The sequence below is a fragment of the Apostichopus japonicus genome, chromosome 8 (assembly GCF_037975245.1).
Source record: "Apostichopus japonicus isolate 1M-3 chromosome 8, ASM3797524v1, whole genome shotgun sequence".
Taxonomy (NCBI): Eukaryota; Metazoa; Echinodermata; class Holothuroidea; order Aspidochirotida; family Stichopodidae; genus Apostichopus; species Apostichopus japonicus.
The window spans coordinates 3,594,552-3,619,033 of record NC_092568.1 but is presented as its reverse complement, the minus strand read 5'-3'; the positions used below and the strand labels follow the sequence as shown (position 1 = coordinate 3,619,033).

The 24,482-nt window shown below is 35.8% G+C and overlaps 2 protein-coding genes across 2 annotated transcripts; one reads left to right on the top strand and one right to left on the bottom strand.

Annotated features, from left to right (window-relative positions):
- The first annotated feature begins 4,127 nt into the window (after positions 1-4,127).
- On the top strand, positions 4,128-9,843 carry LOC139970435 (uncharacterized). The gene is made up of 2 exons (XM_071976093.1): positions 4,128-6,822; positions 9,773-9,843. The coding sequence occupies exons 1-2, from the start codon at positions 4,128-4,130 to the stop codon at positions 9,841-9,843; spliced, it is 2,766 nt and encodes a 921-aa protein (XP_071832194.1).
- Positions 9,844-15,675: 5,832 nt separating this feature from the next.
- Positions 15,676-17,638, bottom strand: LOC139971117 (G-protein coupled receptor moody-like). The gene has a single exon (XM_071977320.1). The coding sequence runs from the start codon at positions 17,416-17,418 to the stop codon at positions 16,405-16,407; it is 1,014 nt and encodes a 337-aa protein (XP_071833421.1). The 5' UTR covers positions 17,419-17,638; the 3' UTR covers positions 15,676-16,404.
- Positions 17,639-24,482: the final 6,844 nt, after the last annotated feature.

Below are 24,482 nucleotides of genomic sequence, written 5' to 3'. Positions count from 1 at the left end.
ATTCGATCAAAGTAGATCATACAATACTAGTGTGCTAAATATGTCTAAACCAATTCCAAACATATCTAAATATATGTACGAAAAGCTACGGGTAATTTTGAACGGGTATATCTTCGTTGCAACAAATGGATGCAGAACCTCGAAGTGAAGGTTTCTATGGTGATGACGTAACTTTTCCGACCAATCATGAACGACTATTTACGCACACTTGCCAACCTGTTTGGGATAAAAAAAAATCGCAGGCGGCCCCCCCCCCAAAATTTTTTTCCAGAAGACAAGAAATTCGGGCAAAAGTTCTGAAAAATTCGGGCAGCCTAAGAGGAGAAAAAAATATATATAAATATGCAGTAGCTTGCCCGAATCTTATAATTTTTGCCCGACAACTCTGTGGAGAGCGTTTTGTGCAATATGTTTTGCGACATTAATATTAATATAGGCCTAATGATTTTCTTTATTTAGCATCATGATGCCCGAATATTTCTGTGTAACACCACCGCAAGCGCAGGTCATCAGGGCTACCACGCTTTTTGCACTATCGCCCACAATTATTAACAGGGAACGTCGCTCACAATCGTGGTGACATCATGTGATCTAACTAGTCAACTGTATACCTTTACATCCCCGACATGACTGCATATAAGAAACATTTTCTTTTCATGGATGGTGGGGGGGGGGTGCCTATTAGCCTAGAAGTACAGGTTTATCATATTCTTTGTTATTTTTTCTACTTTTTTTGTGAGACAAATTGCAGTCTCACCCGACACAGCGACATTATCCCGCATACGTGTCGCTGATCAATGTATGTTTTTCTGGAGGTAGCTGAGTACTGTGTTAAAATAATAAATACGGTAACTAAATAGGAGCTTAAAAAATATACTGTCCTATTTTTCCCCTTCAAAGTGATGTTACATTTTCTAATTTACCAAATTTTTGGGCAAGTGTTAATTTCTAAAACGTGAGATTATAAAGTAAAGAATGTTTAGATGCAACTTGCAAGGCCTCAGAAGTGCCATTTCCGGCAATCTGAGAGGCATTTTTTGCCAAAAATTTCTTGTACTTCACGCGCCAACCGATGGTGGCGCTCCGCTTAGATAGTGTCACGGGAACTTTCGGGCACAAAAGTTTCTGCCCCCCCCCCCAACCGAAATGGTCCCGTACGCCTATGACCACAACTACATGATCCATGTACTCAATATGAAAAATCCATATCCCACATGCGAGGAGTATATCCATGATTTCTACCATGAGATATCATGTTTAAAAGGTTTTCACATAATTGATTGCTGGTGACGCAGATGACCTTTCACCTACACCAACAACAATTGAGCTGTGCATCCATATGCCAAGTATGGAAAGTATCCATGCTTCCTAAGTTGACATTGACAAAACCTTCCATGTTAAGTTTGATGGTTACATCTGCAAGTGAACATAGTGGGTGGTTTTCTGATCTGAAAGCACCTTTTCATATATATTATTTAATACATGTTCACAACACGACTATCACAAAGACAATCAACACTACGTAAGCCCACAATAACTAATGAATCTATTTCTCTTTTGTTTCAGAAATGTGGAACTTTTACAGAAAGAAGGTAAAAAACATAAAACCATTACCAGCTACCTTTTTTCTTTAAACAAGCTTTGCGAGTTTCTTAATTGCGAACAGAGAGGAGGCAAACTGCCTAGGGGTCACCAGCAGGGCCACCATTTTACCAAAGTTGTGCAGACGACTTCACAGCTTCCCTCTGTGCTCAGACGGTCCGCGGGGAGTTGGAACTGAGGACAAGGATAAATGGTAAGGTTAAAGTGTAATTGGCTTCTTTAAACATATGAACATGCTCTCCTTTCTCAGCATTCAACTTCAAATTAAATGTACTTATGGATTAGCAATAACAATGCATGTCCACCTAACAATATAACGTGGACAGCAGAACAAGATAAGATACACAGTTTGTTTCTCAACCATCCTCACTTGAGCTCCACTAGCATTATTCATAATATCACTCCACCAACAACCCATTACTCATTGAAGAACTACAACAGCAATACGATCAATAAATGTATTAATCTATTTTTCCGTCTTCCTTTCTGCGCCAGGAACAGTTCACTGGTTGCAATCCATTTTTAACGACATATTATATTACTTACGTATATATATCCATATAACAGACGTCCTTCGAAAGAGGTCGCTAAATTTAAGGAGTGTGTCTCAGATGAGCTTGAGGCAACCATCAGTAAGTAAATAAATACTAAGTCAAGCACAAATAGTGAAGGGCAGACGGGTCAGTTGACTGAAACACCCAACCTTCCAACCATTCCCTTTTAGAGAAAAAAAGAGATCGTCCTCGACTTAAAAGATGACCAGATAACATGAAAAGTAAAAGTATGTTATTCATGTCTGTGCTTGGACGGATACCATTTACAATAGATTGGAGGAGGGATAGTGAAAAATATATGCATGCTTCACAAAAAGGAGAAAGCTATTTGGCTTAGTGATCCTACTACTTCGTGTGTCTTGTGGGGGCATTTAAGTTAGCACTGCACACAAGAGCCTTGTAATAAGGTGGATCGGTAAACCAAGTATGAAATACTATTCAAGTTATCATGTTTACAGCGTTTTGTAAGTTTCAAATTATGAATAGGGATATCTTGTACGCTAGTCCACATACAAATTGTTTAGTTCACCAAAGTTGTACATTTTGAGTGAATATGAATTCAAGGTTTGGTACGTGGACCTCTGTAGATCACTATTGGAAGGGAACCTTGACAGAAAATGATAGAACTATCGCACTTGATAAACAGGATCACTATTGGATGGGAATCTTTGGCATAAAATAATAGAACTACAGCACTTGATAAACTTGATCAACATACCAAGGGTGAAGTTTATCCAAGTAGAAATATCGAGTTCTTGGGCTAATAAGTGCTTTTTCCAGATATTAACCTTTGTTGACATCAAATTACCTTTGATGTCAAGATAAAACAATAGGGTTGTTGACATCAATATTAAAGGTGTATCCACATAACAAAAATTACGTTCCCCACCGTATCCTTTGTAACTAGATATATTGTTACAAAACCAAGGCGTATCCTATACATACTTACACCATCAAGTAGGTTCCTTTGTGTCAAATTCCAGGGGATAAAACAGAAAATACATTAAATGCACACAGGTAAAATACTTGCATCTTGTAAAAAGTTATTGCACTTTTCTTTCAGGTGCATTACAGAACACTCCCAACTAAGTTGAGTGGTCACGGGTGGCCAGTATGAGAAATATTCTCACCACATTAATTGTTTTAATGTCTGGCCACGGCAGTGGCGTAATCACTCATCTAAGTCGCACGTTTTGCAGTTTTGCCGACACTCTTCTCTATAAAATAGTTTAAATTCCTGCTACTCCTTGTCATTTTCGGTGATCATGCACTGAAGAAGAGCTATTTTGCTCGAAAGCTCTGCAAAAACCAAACATTGGCTGTTTTACCTCCAATCACAAATACTTATATATATATATATATATATATATATATATATATATATATATATATATATATATATATATATATTTATATATATATATATGTATATACATATATATATATATTTATATATATATATATATACAAATATATATATATATATTTATTTATATATAATATTTTCTTTTGGAGTAAACGTGGAGTTTCGTTATATATATATCGTTATATATATAAATATATATATATATATATATATATATATATATATATATATATATATATATATATATATATATATATATATATATATATATATATATATAACGAAAATCCACGTTTACTCCAAAAGAAAATATTATTAGAGAAAACCAGAGAAATAAGATATGACTCATAATTGACAAATAAGGAGTAAGTTTTAGAAAATACTTATTTCTCTGCTTTTCTCTAATAATATATATATATATATATATATATATATATATATATATTTATATATTTATATATATATATATATATATACATATATATATATATATATATATATATATATATTTATATATATATATGTATATACATATATATATATATATATATTTATATATTTATATATATATATATATATATACAAATATATATATGAATTATATGATGGCGCTGATCAAGAGCGACACGGTCACTAGAGCTCTCCTGTTTTTAATGTTATTTCATGTCGTCATTTCATCTGTATCGTCCACTTTCCTGCAATATTCCAGAGAGGATTTATTACGATTACGCCAGGATCCTTTCTCGCAATCCGACGGTTTCGGACTCAACGAAAGTCAATTTTCTGTGGACTGGCCAACCGATGCCCCTTGGAATGAGCCTAAGCCTAACGTTAGGCCTACACGTAAGCGGGGCAGGAGAGGTGGCAAACTAGTAAAACTTCGTCGCACACATCAGAACACTCCAGTACCTAGTATTATCTTAGTGAACGTGCAGAGACTTTTCAACAAGACGGGTGAGTTATTTTCGAGAATCGCAAACTTCCGTGATTATGCCGACTGCAATGTGTTTTGTTTAACTGAAACCTGGCTCACCACAGATCACCCTGACTGTATATTGCAACCGCCGGGGTTCACAATCTATCGACATGATCGGGATCGACAGATTACGGGGAAGTCTCAGGGCGGTGGAGTTTGCTTCCTCATCAACAATAACTGGTGTAAGGACGTAAGGATAATTTCCCAAGGAACCACCCCGGATATGGAACATATCATAATCAAGTGTAGGCCGTTCTACATCCCCCGTGAGTTTTCATCAGTGACTCTGATAGCGGTTTACATACACCCTCGCGCCGATGCAACCATAGCAACAGAAAGCCTGCGAGGGATGATTTCCAATTGTGAGAACTCCGACCCAAACACGTTGTCTATTGTTGTGGGGGATTTTAATCACGCTAATCTGAGGAACTCAATGCCCGAATTGAAGCAGCATGTGACATGTGCCACTCGCGGCAACAACATCCTAGATCACTGTTACTGTAAAGTAAAGAATGTATACAAGTCAGTCCCGCGAGCTGGTATCGGTAACTCTGATCACAACACAGTGCTACTTATCCCTATTTACAAACAAGAGTTGAAGATAACGAAGCCAGTGAAAAGAACGGTCAAAGTATGGACTCGGGAAGCGATCGATAAACTACAGGATTGTTTTGATGACACGAATTGGGATTTGTTCAAAGAGGATAATGATTTGCATTCATTCACAAATACGTTGACTGCGTACATCAATTTCTGCCAAGACATTTGTATACCAACTAAGACTGTCACACAATACCCAAACAACAAACCGTGGTGTGACAAAGCTGTCAAAGCAAAAATAAAGGCCAAGGATGAAGCTTATCGGACTAAGACCATTGATCCAGATAGATACCACCTCGCCAAGTCTGACCTCAGGAGAGCCATTAGGAACGCGAAAAGAGCACAAAAGGAACTGATTGAGCAAAAGTTTGATACTGTAAACCCGAGAGAAGCATGGGCGAACATCGGGGAGATTACCAACTACAAAGGGGTGAAGAGGTCAGCGGATAGTGATGATGCAGAGCTGCCAGACAAGCTGAACGAATTTTATACGCGTTTTGACAAAGATAATAACAGCCAACCATCTCCAGCCAACAACACAGATGTCACCGCGCCATTTGCCATCGATGTGACCTCGGTGAGGAACAATTTCAAACGACTCAACGAACGGAAAGCACCAGGACCCGATGGCATCACTCCAAAACTGCTCAAAATATGCGCCGAACAACTTGCTGGCGTCTACACTGACATATTCAATTGGTCGCTGAGCACGTCAGAAGTACCCCGGTCATTCAAAGATGCCACCATAGTACCCATCCCAAAGAAGGGCAAAGTATCTGGCTTGAACGACTATCGACCGGTCGCGCTTACATCTGTACCGATGAAAACATTTGAACGTTTTATCCTTTCTTTTATCAAATCACTTTTACCCGAAGGTTTTGATCGCTCGCAATTCGCCTATCGCACGAACAGATCGGTTGAAGACGCTATTTCTATATGGTTACATGGGACCCTGGCTCACCTGGAGAGGAAGTGTTCCTACGCCCGCTTACTTTTTATCGATTATAGCTCAGCTTTTAACACTATTATTCCTTCACAGTTACATTTTAAATTATTGGAACATTTGAAATTCCCTCCTTCAATTTGTAATTGGATCCTGGATTTCCTTCTGGAACGCAAACAGACTGTGAGGGTCGGTAACAATTGTTCAGCGGCTGTCGTTCTCAACACGGGCACCCCACAGGGGTGTGTACTTTCGCCACTGCTGTACTCCCTGTTCACACATGATTGTGCAGCCGTCCACCCAAACTCGCGGATCATCAAATTTGCAGACGACACCACAGTGACTGGCCTGATCACAGATGACGATGAACGCCACTACCGTGATGAGGTAAACCTTCTGGTGAACTGGTGCCACGATAACAACTTAACTCTTAATGTGGACAAAACCAAGGAACTGATTGTGGACTTTAGGCGTAACAAAAATACAAAGGACCCTCTGATCATAAATGGTTCTGCTGTAGAGCAGGTGCACACATTTAAATTATTAGGCACATTCATTATGGAAAATTTGTCTTGGAATGAAAATTCACATGAAATATTGAAGAAGGGACGTCAGAGACTATTCTTTTTACGGACTCTTAAATCTTATGGTGTTAGTGATTTTATTTTAGTGAATTTCTATCGTGCAATTATAGAGAGTATTTTAACTACAAACATTTTAGTCTGGTTTAGTCGTGTGAGGGATCTAGGGAAACTTCAGTCAGTTATCAGGAGTGCTGAAGGTATAATTGGCACTAGTCTACCGTCCCTCCATTCACTATATCAGGAGCGAGCACTGAGGCGTGTAGACTGTATTATGAAAGACCATTCCCACCCAGCATTTGTGCATTTCAATGTCCTTCCCTCAGGAAATAGATTACTAGCTTTTAGAGGTTCGAATCGTTTTACCAACAGTTTTTATCCATCTGCAGTGAAGATTTTCAATGCGCATCATAGTCGATAACTTATTTATCACTCCCTGTATCTTATGTCTTATTTGTTCTGAATTCTGTTTCATTGACTTAGCGCTCTGTTTATCGTACAAGTATACATTTTATGGTTCTTGCCGTACATATTTCTTATCATTCGTACTGTTTTACATCGTCACTTTTATCGCAATGTTTTTATACCATTGTCGATAGCCTACCGGTATTTATTACTCATGCAATATCACTTTTTATATGTGTTTCATCGTTTTGCGTTTCAATTTCATGTCTGTTTTAGAGCTCTTGTGTTTTGAACAATTTCCATTGTATTTTTATGCATGTGGCTGAATAAAACATCTATCTATATATATATATAGATAGATAGATAGATGGTTTATATATATATTTATTTATATATAATATTTTCTTTTGGAGTAAACGTGGAGTTTCGTTATATATATATCGTTATATATATATATATACATATATATATATATATTTATATATATATATATATTTATATATATATATACAAATGTATATATATATATTTATTTATATATAATATTTTCTTTTGGAGTAAACGTGGAGTTTCGTTATATATATAAATATATATATATATATATACATATATATATATATATACACTCTAAAAACCAAAGTGCTGAAAACAGCACATAGAGTGCTATTTTACAGCACTTCCCAAGAGCCCTGAGAGGGACAGCACCCTAAGTGCTATAAACAGCACTCTCAAAGGTGCTAACTATACAAGCACCTGAAAAGTGCTACAACAGTCCCGCACTTTAAGTGCTACCACCAGCACTGGAAAGAGCACTGAAATATAGCACCTGTAAGTGCAAATCCTAATTAATCTGTATCACTTGCAAAATATGGAATGCATAGGTCAAAACACAGCATCTCCTGACTGAAATAAAAGGGAACACATTTTTTCTTTTCTTTCTTCCTTTTATTGCTTCCTGTACTTGAGAAATAAAAATTCATAAGTTAGACTTATAGTGTAGACGGATTAGCTTAAGTGTCTCAGCTAAACCCTTTGGTTACTATAAAAATTTAAGGCTGTTGACCAGAAGTGCTAGAGTATATCCATGCATAGTGTTCTAGCCTAACTTTATGTTTACATTTAGCCATGGATGTTACAATTTTCAAACATGATATTAATTTTCTGTATTAGTACCGAGTGATATTTACAGGAGATGGGACTATGCACCCCTAAAATCCAGTAAAATCCAGATTCCAACTGGAAAAGATCTCAGATTGGACAAAAATTAAATTAAAAAAAAAAACATTTTTGACCACCCAATGAGGCTTTGTTCCCATGGTCCCTTATTTTGGACAACACCTTCAAACCTATTCACTCCACTCTTTTAATGATGTCAAATGAAAATAACACCAACTTGATCCCCAAATGGGGCAAAATTAAACTGAAACATAACACTGAATAACATCTAACAGTCTGAATGAATGTTTTAAAACATGATAAAATTAACAGTGACAACACCCAATCAAGACTAAGTTAGGTAAACCTACGCTCCCGAAGGGCGAGCAAGTACCTGACATATTGTGAGTCTTTAATTACTAATGAGTAATTTGTGTGAGTGGCTGTGGCTGAGATCTGGTGCAAGCAGTATCCCTCCCATTTTTATAAGCCAAAACTTAAATCATCAACTGTACAACCTGAATAACTGGTCAAAACCTGAGTTTATCCATCATAACTAGGTTCATCTGGAGATGAGTTTAGAGATATATGTGGGTCTAAGTTGTCTAGTGTTCAGTTTTGTATTTGTTAACCCTGTGTTGTAGGCCTTATATTTCTGTTAATGTCAAAAATCCAACTACACTTTATATAATAGGTACGTACATACTGAGCTCTAAAGGATTACTAGAATTGAAACATTGATCCCAAAGTAAAAACATACGGCATGTTTTTCTACTACAAAATGGCCATTGTAACTTAAGAAACGTTAAGAGAAATCTTGAAAGAGATTACTGTAATGCTAGTAATTAAAACGAATAAATTTTAAGACATGCTTGCAACAAACTTTCCTTAATGCTTTTAAACTAAACTGTGAACAGTCTCTACTCCACATTTTGCAAAGCAATCCTTATCTCCTTAACATGATTACTTATCTTTTGACCTGATAGGGGTATGCCATACAACACAGTTTGGATAAAGGTGTAGAAATCTGTGAGCTGCACCGCATATGCTACATTAAAAACATAATGAACTTTCATTAAAATATCTGTAGCTGCTACAATTCCACATGCTTGCCTGGAAACAGGTAGGGCAACTCCATCCAGAACTACAAAAAAAAAACTGCTGCAAGTCAGTCACATTGCTTCCAATGGCCAGGAGGTGTGGCTGTTTTCTGCTGAGTTGGCTTTTCTTTGCATATTCTTCCACATTTGTGCCGATCTAAGAAGAAAATAAATTAAGCAAGCATTAATTTCCAAAATAGTGCCAATTTCTCTAGTAACCTCTGAAAACTTCAACTAGTCCGGGTGACAATTGGTTCACATCCTGCTTGCATCACTTACCGTACTATTATGTATCTTGCCTGAACTGCTGCCTGGCTAGTGCCATATTTTAACCAAATATAAAATCCATGTTAATATCTAACCAGCTAAAAAGATATGCAGGTATAACTTGATATATAATAAAGGATTATCTGGCTCAAGTACAGAATAGTCTACATTGACCCACATCTGTATCAGATAGTTTTATGTGGTTGACTCTTATCTCCTGAAGGAAAGACACATTTAATAAGAGCACCTACCTGGACCGCCCAGCGCAGATTGAGCCAAGGGGCTGAGGCCTAGAGGACAGAATGTCAGCACCAATATCCCCTAGGCTCAAATGGCTTAAAGAATGATCACTCTGCGTGAATTTTGGCAGATCTTTCCCACTCAACACACAAAACAACTTACTGGTTGTCAGGCGATGAAGAAACGGACATTGTCATCTCGACTGCATTTTCCACTTTTCCTTGTGTTGAAAGACGGCAATAGGTGAACCAAAGCAAACAGACCGTACATGGATGCATGTTCTAAAGAAGAAACTAAAAAGTTTCTTAATAATGAAAAACATAAAAGCAGATTACATATCTCAACAAAACAGATGTATATGTCAACAAAATAGTGTGACGTGTCAGTTAGTAATTGTTTGTTCCTACTACTTGCTCTAGAAATTGCAATATACAAATTACATATAGCCAAGATAAAAAAAAAACATTATTCAGATATACCTTTATGTCCACTGAACCCAAATTACAAAGGCCTGTGTCAATTTCACAGTCATAGGTCTTTTCAAAGTCACTAAAATAAATATGGTGAAAGACTGAAAGGATTTCTGGGATGCTTCTATAATTGAAATTGGTTAGGCCAGGAAATTAATACTTACTGAATACACTCTTGGATGGAGGAAACTAAGGCATCAAGTGGTACAGTAACTTGTATCAATGAATGAACCACGCAAGTGGCTATACAGGTACAACCCTACACCACCAGACCTACAACATTGGTTCTAGAATGTTTCTAGAATAATAACACACCCCTCCACCCACAGCGCTTTAACAGTACGTGGCTCAAGAAACAAATTTTCTTTCAGTTTACCCTTACTCCACAGCTGGAATTAAAGCAAAACTGAACAGGATTGCCAGCTTAGTCAATTTTAGTGCATGGGCCTAAGAACTGGCTACAAATTTAGACCCAATAGTTATAACCTTTGATCTGAAATCTGGATACAAGGTTTAATCCACTTATTTCAACAATTTGCGAGCAATCTGATAATGATCTGGCTATTTTTGATTCACATGCTGCAGCCTGAATTGACACTTAAATGATCTTTGACCTCAATTTTTGGATACATTTGTGATGGGTCCCCTCCCATGGATCAGTTTAGCCAAGTTAGCTTCAGTACTTGAAAATTCACATAAGACTGCAGGAGATAATACCACTTAATGAACTATCGTTAGACAGGTAGATGCCCACCAATCATATAAACTCCCACCAGCTTCGATGGTGTCAGAACTTAAGTCTTCTTCAAAATCTAGATTGAAATGTAATTCAGTTTCAGTTTAATCACTTTCATTCATTTCTTCCATGTATGTTTAAAGAAAGTTGGGTACCAGACAATCTGTTAACAGCATTGCCACTTTTTTGTACATGATTTTATCTATAGCAGTCTTTTATAGAGCTAACATACCAAATATTCACTACAGAAAACTTGACTGAACTTGCACAATGAGAGTCACATGACTACAAAATGTTAGCACTTTTTTTAAACATACCCTCAGAATTTTCTGTTTCTTCAAATTCAAACTGAAGGTCCCGCAGAGCTGAGTTGGTACTACATGCTATGTACTTCCAAATGAGGCGGGAATGTTCCCCACATTTCATCAAAAAGTTATTGGCGACCTGATCTCCATACATCTGCTCAAAGTCTTGCGAAATCTACAAGTACAAGAATAAAACAAGAAAACATGCGATGAATCCCAAAACATGTCAGGTTTCTTTCATTTTTCTGCAAAAGCTTGAGTCTATAAACAGATTTGATCCAAAAAAAGCATGTTTAAAGTTTCACCAAAATTTGTTTCAAATTAATTGGAAAATTTAGCCTACCTATATTCTTTCACTTTTCATGACAGAACATCTTAAATGAAGCATATTTACATTGGGAGTCATCATTTCAAAAGGAAAACATACCTATAGTAGGCCTTCCTTGATAGGTGCAAACAAGGCAAACATTAGGGTACACAACATTAAGCGATGCATGAATTATGGGAAACACTATCAAGGTCAAATAAGAATAGGATGTATAAAATTACTCTGATCATTATTTTATGTTTACATTAACTTTAATTTTTCTTTAAACCTGAATAATGTATGAGAATGACTGTGAAGTATGGTTTGTACTTGTAGGCTAGGCTACCACAAATTCAAAGCGTAATATGGGTTGGCAGGCCTTCCTAAACGTTTTCTTGTGGTCGTGTAGCGGCCATCGGCTCGTATTCTTTAGGCATTGGCATATAGGCCTAAACCAATACCAATACTTATTGCATTGGGCCTGCCTCTCTTATACGTTAAGACTGTGTGATGGCCACTTGTGCAAACATAGTAAACTGTAGTACCAGTAGCACACCTCAATCGAATCACCCATTGGCGGCCATAAAGTTAGGCCTTATAAATGTTACAATAAGGAGGTAGGCTAGGCCTATAAACGCCCAATCATAAACTTGGCATAGCCTAATGTTATATCAGAGCGCATTTGGCATTTACATACGTGAATAGACCTATGAAATCAGTGGTAGGCTACCATCACTAAGACGTCGACAGAGCAATTATTTCAAGGGAATTCCCGACGTCATCAGCAAAGCTAGGTTATTGAAAACATGAATGATCACTCAAATTTCATTAAAGGTCGCCATATCAGCTTTCAAAATTTCCTTACTCTGGAGAATATTCACAGATTTCAATTCAGAAACTTACGTCTGCCGTTGGAACGAAAGTCAGTTGTCACGTCTAGCGATGCGATATGCAACTATTTGGTTATAACCAATAGCGTTGTTGCATGTTACTGACGTCACCGCCTTCAGCCAATCAAAAGTTAATACGAAACTTTCAGCACTTAATAAGTGCAGTGCATCACAACTACGGCGATAGCACTTTGGTATGGTGCAAGTTATTTAACACTTGAAGGTTTAGATACTAGCTCTTAAAGTGCTAATTGATGACTAGCACCGTGTTGGAGCTACTAAATTAGCACTTCAGTTTTTAGAGTGTATATATATATTTATTTATATATAATATTTTCTTTTGGAGTAAACGTGGAGTTTCGTTATATATATATCGTTATATATATAAATATATATATATATATATATATATATATATATATATATATATATTTATATATATATATATATATATATATATATATATATATATATATATATATATATATATATATATATATATATATAACGAAAATCCACGTTTACTCCAAAAGAAAATATTATTAGAGAAAACCAGAGAAATAAGATATGACTCATAATTGACAAATAAGGAGTAAGTTTTAGAAAATACTTATTTCTCTGATTTTCTCTAATAATATATATATATATATATATATATATATATATATATATATATATATATATATATATATATATATATATATTTATATATATATATATATATATATTATTATTATTATTATCATTAGAGAAAACCAGAGAAATAAGATATGACTCATAATTGACAAATAAGGAGTAAAGTTTAAGAAAATATATTGGAATTTTCGGTCCCCTGGGACCTTCGTCAGCAATACTTGGCAGTCGAATGAAAAGTAAAAATGTAACACAATGAAAGTATAACGCTAGATAAGTGTAAGTTGCAATGATGGAATTAGAACCAAATAAACTATGACTATACAGGAAGCGGATTAAGGAGCACAGAACGGATAACATATGTTTGTAGAACTGCATGATAGTTGTTAAGGGGTCCCAAGTCTTTGTTGAGGCCGGTGATGTGAGACTTAATATGAAAGATCCAATCGATTTCTTTACGTTTACGTTCACTAGCTGATTTGAAGTTCGAGGCAATTTAAATGTTTATTAAAATATTTTAACATATATTTTAACATATATATTTATATACATATATATATATATATATATATATATATATATATATATATATATATATATATATATATATATATATATATATATATATATATATATATGCTTTGTTTACCTACATAATGTGTCCATTCTCCTACGATCAATCTCGTAAAAATGACAGTACCATTTGTACAGAAAGGTTCTGTAAAGTCACAATTTTTAATGTAGAGCAACATATACCTTTTGTTTTTTGATGGACGGCTAGTGCATATAAACAAACCTTTTGTACAGAAACATTCTCCTTTTGTATATTGATGCAAGATATCTGTATATTTACAAATCCTTTTGTACAAAAACATTCTTCGTATATTGATGCAAGGTATCTGTATATTAATGGGTAGTGTTGTATAGAAACAGGAACCTCTCATATATCAACAAAGTGTATCTCAACAATGTCATCTTGCTTACGCGGCAGTATAGCTCTTGTTGTAGAATAACGTAGATTATTAAAAATTTGAACAAATGACATTCAGACAAATAACAAAAGAATGCTATTGTTTTAACTTACAACACGTTTAATGATATTGTAATTGAGTTGTAATAGAACAAAAAATATGTGAACAAATCAGAAGAACTAAGGATGAGTTGAGATCACTAAAGTAGTACAGCAAAACGGATTACAGTAACAAAACAATGTATGGTTCACTATTGACTCCTATATATTTAAGTAGACATTAAAGTATTACGTCTTAGATCAGTTGTTGATGCCACGATAGTTCTGTTAGTTGTAACAAAGTTGAAAGTATTTTTCATAGCTTTCTGAAGGTAATCATAGAGTACTAGATTTTTCACTACTTTGATATAAACATAATCCTTAACTGGAAGGAGCAAACTAGTAGTACCCGTTATACAGATGTACGAACTATTCATTGTCTCCATGTATGGTTCTAATAATGTGTACTTCTAGTCTTGCTATATACATATATATTTGCCTTGGAAGTTTATTTCCATTTCATTTAACAGTCTTTTCAAAGTTTGTCTTTTGAGATCCGACCTTAGGATTCAGAGATCTCAAGACTAGGGCAAAATATGTCACCAAATCAAAACTATAGCCATTGTTCGATACAGGTGGCAAAATCCTACAGTGGGATAACGACCTTCCTTACTGGATTCGAACCTCTGGACATACAATCAGCGTCCATGGCCTAGTTGGTTAGGGTGCGCGCATATAAAGCGGGAGGTCCGAATTCGAATCACGGTATAGGCTGTAACTCTTTCACTATTCTGGATTTTCCAACTCATTACAATTTGAAACACATATTCTGTTATTAATAATAAAAGACTCTCATGTTCCAGTTAAATTAATTTAGCTTTCATAATCGACAATTTAGATAAATGTTGACGTGAGGATAACACATTGAGTAAATACATTTACTTTCAAAAACAAACAGCAATGAAAATCGTATTGTACCTTAAACGTTCGACTAAATATTGTTATTTGTTACGGGTACAATAAGCATCTCCGGTTGTCGTTTCCGGGAGGGTCTCTATAAGTACGCTACACGTCTTTGCGATTCCCCCGAAAGCCAACAATGGCCATATAAGTAAGCGTCTCTCGTTTCGGAAGTTAAATATGTGACTTTCCAAGACTGTGAGTTGTTTCCGGATAGCCTACTCTATCTTCCGGAAACGATTATGAGTAAAGTCAATCATTAATGTCAAAATAAGCGTAGGTAAATCCCAATAATATTAGTTATGTTAGTCAGTAAAAGATAATTCGTCTTAGAGTTAGAGAGACTCGGCTCGTTACATTTTGTTGTCTTTTGCCTTAAGCCTCAGAAAGGTTGTAAAGCTGTATAATGTATCTAGAGGTGAATGAGTGTGTCTTAATTCTACTGAATTCTCGCTACGTTACTGTCTGAGTTTGCCTCGTGCATCATCCCCGTATTCCACATTATATTCCTTTCGGAGATTCGAGACGTAACGGAACAATGTTGTCATATACTGTAAGTATATGAATATCTTCTCACTAACATCAACAGTACCGAACACTCATTTAGGATGAAGTTAAAATGGTAAACCAGATACAGTAGCAAAGCAGACACAGTTATTATTTTTCATACTAAAAAACCTTTTGTTTTTCAATATTTATTTGCAAGAAGAGTATCCCTTAACAACTGAAATTTCAGTATACTTTGAGCCAGTATCCACTTTCATGTATAAATCAAAGAATGGTCAGTATATTAGTTTCATCAAGGTTGTTTTTGTAGGATTCCGAAGTAAACCGAATACCGTCTTTCCTTATTTTTTCCTTATTATACATCCGTTGAACATTTTGCAAAAGGTTAAATTGAACGGATATTCATGTGCAGTGCATATATAGCAAATATTTTGGGTTATATTCATTTGTTAAACTTATTTAATATTAATTAATATTGTGAATGTTATTGAATATTCTAAAATTCTAAAGAAGAGTAAAAAATGCCACCAAACATTTGAAATCAACACTAAAATGCTTTGTCTAAATATTAAACCATTTTTAGGTTTACAGTGTTACTTCATATTCTAAGAAATGCTAAGACAAGAATAGACAATTAGTGAATCACTAGGAACACAGTTAACGCAATATATTGTCAAAAGAGTTATTAAATCATGTTGTCGTTTTCCTTTCCTCAAAGGAACATGTCTAAACCAGGCCTTCTATGAAGATTAATCGATTAATTGTCACTATTTCGATATACGGTACCCAATTAGCCTTCTATGCGCCGTTAGAACTGGTTGTGAGAGTCTGCAATAGCTTCGATGGCTCTGGAATAAGTCTAAACTTGCACGATAGGATATGTCGAAATACATCTCTAAACTGAGGATGTTTTAGTCCATAAATGATTGGATTCACACAACAGTTAGCAATAAGAAATAACGACACCCAAGGAATGGCAGGGTAGCTGGGTGGTATCAAACAGGCGATAGCATAGGGCATTATACATATGATATACGAACAAACCACCAAAAACAAGTTCCTTGTCACTTTCACTTGTCTTTTGAAGGCCGCTGATTGGGCGTTGCCCTTGTTTTCCCCTCTAGATTCGTTGTTCGAAAACAGCTCGCGATTTTTAGCTCGAATAAAGCGATAAATTTTGACGTAACATGTAATGATAATGATCAAACATGGAACTCCAACGAAAGCACTGGTGATGAATGAGTAAACATTCGATAAAGGATGATTTGAGTCAGCTGAACATAACTTATACCGCTCCGAGTAGCCGATTCTTCCAAGGCCACATAAGGGTGGGACCGTAACCAGGAAGATCGGAATGATCCATGCTGAAGCTAACATGAGGACAAGATTTCTCTTTGAATATACTTGGTCGTAGTGAGTACGAGATTTAGTTATTAACGTGAAACGGTTAAATGCGATTAAGGCGAGATTGACTACGCTGCTACCAAGACCAACCCAGACAACAATAGCAACAAAGGTGCACAACGGGTCTGGCAATGGCCAACTATCGTTCAACAATGCGACAACTTGGAACGGAAGGACGAGGCACGCTGCAAGATCAGAACACGCCAAATTCACGACAAATGCATTGGTCTTGGTTTGCAATCGTTTCGAGAAAGTCACAGCGATCATAACCAATATATTCCCAGGAATGCCAACAGCCGCCACAAGTATCGCCATAACGGACCAAAGTTTTCTTACTGTCAGATCTTCCAAAACATAAACAGGCGAATCGGTGGGTAAATTCGTAACTTCAACTCCGTTCGTATCCATCTTGTTTAACCCTAATGACTCCTTCACGTTTTTAACTTTTTGATCTTCTTTGGATTTTGTACTCCTCAGCGGAAACGACGTTCTTGTTACTTGTAACGAGCAATATAACGGAATAGATTTTTCAACGGTTGCAGTTAAACTCTAAAACCACAATGGTTAAAATTACCTTGTTGATATACTGCTAACATTTCAGGGTTATGTTTACACATGCCGAGGGTTGAAATAAACACGATCCTGAAAGGAAAGCTCTGGTCAACATGGTCACAATGGCTACTGTATACACGTGATTGTGTATTGTTCCCGGATTGGTTTAACATTACATCAGAGCTCGGGAGACGTGATCTGACAGCTCTGATTGGCCAACGTCAAAGCGCGGTTCATAGCGTCAGGTTCTCACATTAGCAAGTTGTGCTAGCTCCGGCCTTTTCCGACAACTATATATAGGCTAAATGGACGATTTTGTGACAGAAAAACTCCAGAAATGGAATTGGTCATCACTGACAGACATATCGAATGTATATTCTATATTTTCAGTAACTTAAATGATATGATAATTGAGGTTTTTAGAAACAGGGACATTTATATTTGCATCTAGGCTTACACATCAATGATCAAGGGGCATAGACGTCGGAGTAGGCTAACCTAACACACAAATAATATACTAGGCCTACATAGACCTATACTATAGTTATAGGGCTAGGACCATATTTCCTGTTCGGCTGTAACTAAACCCATACCAAATTTAAAGTGGCCCTCAAATTCCCTCTTTCTTTCTTTCTTTCTTTTTTGTTAGGAAGGTACGGAATTTTCGTATGAACTTAATATTATCTAACGTAAGAATACATAAATGCTGATAACATTTGAATTACCAAAAAGTCGTATGTTTGGTTCAAAAGAAAAAGTTAAGTTTGTAAATTGATATCGTATATATGATCGATCGGGAAAATCGTGATATTAATTGTTGACTCTCGCGAGCTACATGTTGGCTTTAAATGTCTATGCAATGAGAAGGCCTAGATGAATTCCGTACACATTATATTCGTGATAAACAAAGTTGTTATCTGATCTCAGACACCTGGAAAAATTAACTATGGGTTCATTTGGAGTGAGGTTTATAGGCGACCGTCAAAAGTACAACGCCAGGGACAACATACGATTGCCTCTATAATAAGTCAATGGGTAAAATTCGGCAGAGCAAACAAATCACACAATATTGGTAATAAAAAGTGAACCACGGCCTGCTGTGTTTAAATGTTAAGTTTTCAATCATAACGGCTGTTTCGCCATTTCTACACTTTTCAAGATGGCGTTAGTTGCGAAGGCAGTGACAACTTAACCGGGGCAAAAAATCGCAAAGTTACAACGAAAGGAAGATTGGTAGCGATATCTATTTGTTGAAATCTGATTGAAAAGCTAACTGCTTACAAAATGTTGGGAGGATGAAGGATGCGTTGGTAGGCCATGGCTTACTTTTTATAAGCAATTTTCGGCCACTAAAATAAAACAAAAACATTGTTAGGCTTAAATTTTCGAGTGTTTTTCGGTGCGATTGTGGAAAACAAAGTTGGCCCCTGTGGAGTTTTGTCCAGACAACAAAATAAAACCAAATTAGAGGTGTTAATTTCAATAAACCAACAAAGATGATTCCACCGAGTCAAACACGAATCATATTGCAGTTCGGGTTGGTGGCCGTTATTGTCTTTACATTGTCTTTGTATTGTCTTTACAAACCATTAAGCATATTTTTCATTCTCAGTGTACCAATAGTTAAATAAGTTACATATATTTGCTATTTAGCCATTACGAAAATGGCAAAAGTTACATTTGCACTTCAAATTTGACAAAGCGAATGGTTTAGTTATTTGTAAACCTCATTCCTGTGGTAGAATAACTAAGCGACTGCGTTTATTTCTATACACTTACGTCAGATATTCCTACTCCCAGGTTACTCACTCATACGGTCATACCAGAGTGTTTTTAGTTATCGAATAAAACGGACATATGTACTCACGCGTATTGAATGTGTTTTTCATCTTGTCGAACTCCTGTACTGAAGCGGGAACACGACAAGAAGTAGCGAAGATTTATTTTCTCGCCATAAAGGACATTTTTGTCGGATTTTCACATTTTATTGTTGAAATGGCGTTATTCGGATAATTGGACGAATTTCGTGAAGGAAGAGAAGAGTGGACGCAATATATTGAACGTGTTGAAAACTTCTTCAATGCTAACGAAATTGTGGACCTAAGACAGAAACGTTCGATATTTTAAAGTAGTCAAGCATATCAGCAATTACAGTTGGATGAAGATTCCAAGCTTATGGGTAATCAATAACCATAAAGGTCTTTTTCAATATAATCGTTTACCGCTTGGGACATCCTCGGCCCCCGGGATATTTCAACACGCCATCGAAGGTATCTTACAGGGAATACCTCATGTGGTGGTTTACATAGGCAACATCTTCATTACCGGTTCATCGGATAAGAAACATTTGCTAATCCTAGACGAAGTACTTAATCAATTATAAAATGCCGGGCTCCGTCTTAGAAGAGACAATTGTACGTTCATGGCGTCTTCGGTCGAATACCTAGGGTCATATGATCGATGAGAAAGATCTACATCCCTTATCAACCAAGGTAAAGGCTATCAGGGACGCGCCCGCGCCACGAAATGTGACGGAGTTGAAGTCACACCTGGGTCTGGTTACTATGGGAAGTTTATACCGACTTTGTCTACTACCTTGGCTCCACTTTATGGTTTATTTAAAGAAGGAAATTAAATGGAAATGAGAATAAGGGTAGGAAAACTGCCTTCAATAACTCTAAAGACCTATTAAATGGAAAGAAAGGCTTGGCTTGTGTGTTTGGCGTGAATAAATTTCACTCATATCTTTACGGGCGACTTTTTACGCTGGTTATTGATCACAAACCACTGCTGGGTTATTCACTGACCGTCGCGCAATACCGCCACAGGCATCAGCTCGCAAATCAGCGTTGGACTCATACTCTTGCAATGTATGAGAACATATATATATCTATATATATATATATATATATATATATATATATATATAATATATATATATATATATATATATATATATATATATATATATATATATATATATATTTATAACACGATGTGTCACTTCTGGTCGAAAATGTAGCTACATGAACAACATCATGTGTACAAGGCAGAAGTTCATCACAATGACACTACCAACTCATACATCGGCATGTGCGGTGGCCCATTCAAGTTAAGGTATAACAACCACACGAAATCTTTTCGAAACAAAACCTACGCCAAGGAAACAGAACTATCCAAATTTATTTGGGACTTGAAGGATAAAGGGGAAGATTACGAAATTGAGTGGTCAATTCTCAAGCATTCCAACACCCTACTTAGCGGCACCACACAATGCAGCCTGTGCCTGCAGGAGAAACTCGCGATCATCAACGCACACTCTGAAAAGGAAAGAATTCTCAACAAGCGAACAGAACTAGTATCTAAATGCAGACACTTAAGATCACTCAACCGTACTAGAAAAAAGCCTTAACATACATGTATATATATATAGGGGGTACTAGGCTTCAGTCTATCACTTGCCTGAAGATCGCTACGGCGTGAAACTTTAAGTAGCAAGATCCGATCCACCGATTTTGTGATATATATATATATTTATATATATATATATATATATATATTCGAGTTGGTTAGCATCATGTTTGATCTCTAGAGTAAGACAAAATATGTCACCAAGAACAGAACTAGTATTGTTCGATACAGGTGTCAAACGCATACAATGAAATTACGACCTTCCTTACCGGTTTCGAACCTCTGAACATACAATCAGCGTCCATGGCCTAGTTGGTTTAGGGTGTCCGCGCACAAAGCGGGAGGCCCGGGTTCGAATCCCGGCGGAGGCTGGAAGTTTTTTCACTGTTCTGAATTTTCCTTCTCATTACGTTTTCATTTATATATATATATATATATATATATATATATATATATATATATATTTATATATATATATATATATATATATAAATATGTATATGGTCAATTCCATGATAAGGTCAACATCATACCAAAAAATTTAAAATTATTGTACATTAAAATTGAATAAGTTTCCAATAAATAGAATACTTGTAGTTACTAAAAATAATTTTTTTCACCCCAGAAACATCATTTTTTTTATTACGGGGTCGGTAATAAAAAATGGTTCCCGTTGTAACTAAATTATGAAAAATACAGTGAAATTTCATTTTGTGCAGGTTTGTACATAGTAATCATAGGTATCATCAGTTTTTTGGACTTATTATATTTGCTATAGCATAGTGCTCACTTAATAGCTTCAATTTTATTTTGACATCAAGGCATTAGACAACAGTGGTGAATTGAAAACAGTAAACACCCTCGATTTACTGTCATGTGAGTCACAAAATTTACTGTTTTTGTTTTTTTCTCCTTGCCTGCACAATAGTTTTACTCCAAATAGTGAATATCAAGTCTTCACATAGATACCAAAAGGATTACTGAATTTTCCTTTCCAGAAGATATTCAAATTTTGCGGAAAATCACCCTTTACGAATGTCACGCGAGTCACGTCACGCAAGTCACGTCAATTCAAGATAGTGTTTCTACCTATTTACTGTGTGTTGGACGAACTTTATTTGCTATAGCATAGTGCTCACTTAATAGCTTCAATTTTATTTTGACATCAAGGCATTAGACAACAGTGGTGAATTGAAAACAGTAAACACCCTCGATTTACTGTCATGTGAGTCACAAAATTTACTGTTTTCTTTTTCTCCTTGCCTGCACAATAGTTTTACTCCAAATTATGAAATATCAAGTCTTCACATAGATACCCAAAAGGATTACTGAATTTTCCTTTCAGAAGATATTCAAATTTTGGAGAAAATCACCCTTTATGAATGTCACGCGAGTCACGTCACGCGAGTCACGTCAAATCAAGACAGTGTTTCTACCTATTTACTGTGTGAAAATTACAGGGATGTTATACTTTAATGAATGAATCATTGATTAAAGATATTGATCATATATCCATTCCCCTTTAATTAGGCAACTTGAATAATATGGGCACAAATAATGCAACTAATTATAATAATTTCATTTGAAATATCATAAATTAAAATCATGAATATTTATCGCAATATATTGCTTATTTTATCACCACATTTGGAAAGTTAGCACATGTCACTGATTTTTTAGTGATATACTAAAACATAATCTATATTTGTATCTGACAATGCCATGTGCTATGACTTGACAACCTTAAGGTTTTAACTGCTCAATCATTCCCAAAATTTTATGAGTGAATGTATCTTCTCAAATATTACACTTTTGGTTTATTCAAATATGACAAATGAGAATGGTAATTTGAATCACATTTTGATAGATCTGTTTCTTCTATAACTTTCAATGAGTGAGTTCAACAGACTAAATATTGTTATTTATATTAATTGACACGATATATTGCCTTAACAACTGTACAACCCGTACAGTATATTACCTACTGTCTGCAGTCACGAAGGTAACTAGGGGACATTAATATCATCTGGACATTCCCAAGGGAAGTACCTTTTGGACACTTTCTAGACCAATGAATGTTATATTTCACTATGCAAGATCTATACCTTCGATTCACTACTGCATTTGGTCTAGAACTATCCGAAAAGTGAACTTGTCACGCGAGTCACGTTTTCTTGTCACGCGAGTCACAATACATCTTCATTGTTACATTCATGCGTTACAACATTTTTTTCAAAATTGCATAGCAATTGAGGTAGAGGTGTTTTTCAACTTCGGTATGATTATAAAAAGTGATTGGAAAAATTTTAATAAGACATAAGAAATCGAACATTTGTGTGTGCATTCTGATTTTTGCTAATAGTATCTGTCACGCGAGTCACATTTAGTTTTTCGCCAATTTCACCCCCAATACTTGAGGTATAAATATTTTTTCTCTACTGTTGTAAGCATTAAGGCGTACCTTCACTGCTACATGAATGCTTTTCTCCCAGGTAATTTCTTTATTTGTTTAATAATATCAAATAGAGAGGAATTTTAGTAAAAATGTCACGCGAGTCACCATGGAATTGACCATATATATATATATATATATATATATACATACATACATACATACATATAGATCTCGGGTGAGAAACAATAATTAAATTAGGAAAGTGGTTGGAAGAAAAACAGGCAATATTTGGTTTTTGCAGAGCTTTCGAGCAAAACTAGCACTTCAGTGCATTATCACCGAAAGTGACCTGTTACTCCTGCTACTCCTTGTCATCCAGTGAACATTGGATAATCCTCCGCAATTGTTTTAACAGCTCTGGGATATCTTTTCAGCGAGAACCATTATGCTATGCCAATAGGAAAATCATTCCAAATGCGCAAATATAGTAATGTTGTTCCGAAGATAACAGTCTGTGTGCCTCGAAACGACTTATTTAAAGGCATTGAAGACTCGCCCCAAACCACGTGCCGCACTTTGAAAAAGTTAACTTTCCGTTCCTTGCAAGTGAAGTTTTCTTCTTGTCGCTATAAAATGCAGACAGTAATGAAACGTGATACCTTGTTGTCTTTTATTTAGGCCTGAGATGTCCAGCGCTGCTATGTACACTGTGTTGTGGGTATTGACCGTAGCTGTATGTATTGACTATACACTAGTGTCTAATTACCGACGGTAGCAAGCTGTGTGCGGATTTTCTTGGATCGATGGTGGTGTCTAACACTTCTGTTACACCTCATTCGAAATTAGGCATGAGACGTTTCTTTGTACGCAAGTCTTCACACTCTTTAAGCTTAGGCAGTGTATTTTTAACATACTAGCTTGGCGATCAAAATGATTTCCCAGTGAAGACTTTTGGTCGATTAGATCAACGTTTCTGAGATAACGGGTGATACCAGGAGTAAAATTGGCAACATCCTTTTAATGACACGATCCACCATTTACGATGAACTTATTAGCAAACACCGTAATTCGATATTTTATCCAAAGATAACTTTACATTTGATAAAAATCAAAT

Bases quoted from the DNA above. Each gene is read 5' to 3' on its own strand.
- LOC139970435 (XM_071976093.1), top strand. From the start codon at position 4,128: ATGGCGCTGATCAAGAGCGACACGGTCACTAGAGCTCTCCTGTTTTTA. The intron at 6,823-9,772 runs GTATAATTGGCA...TATCTCCTGAAG, and splicing joins AGTTATCAGGAGTGCTGAAG to GAAAGACACATTTAATAAGA.
- LOC139971117 (XM_071977320.1), bottom strand. From the start codon at position 17,418: ATGGATACGAACGGAGTTGAAGTTACGAATTTACCCACCGATTCGCCT.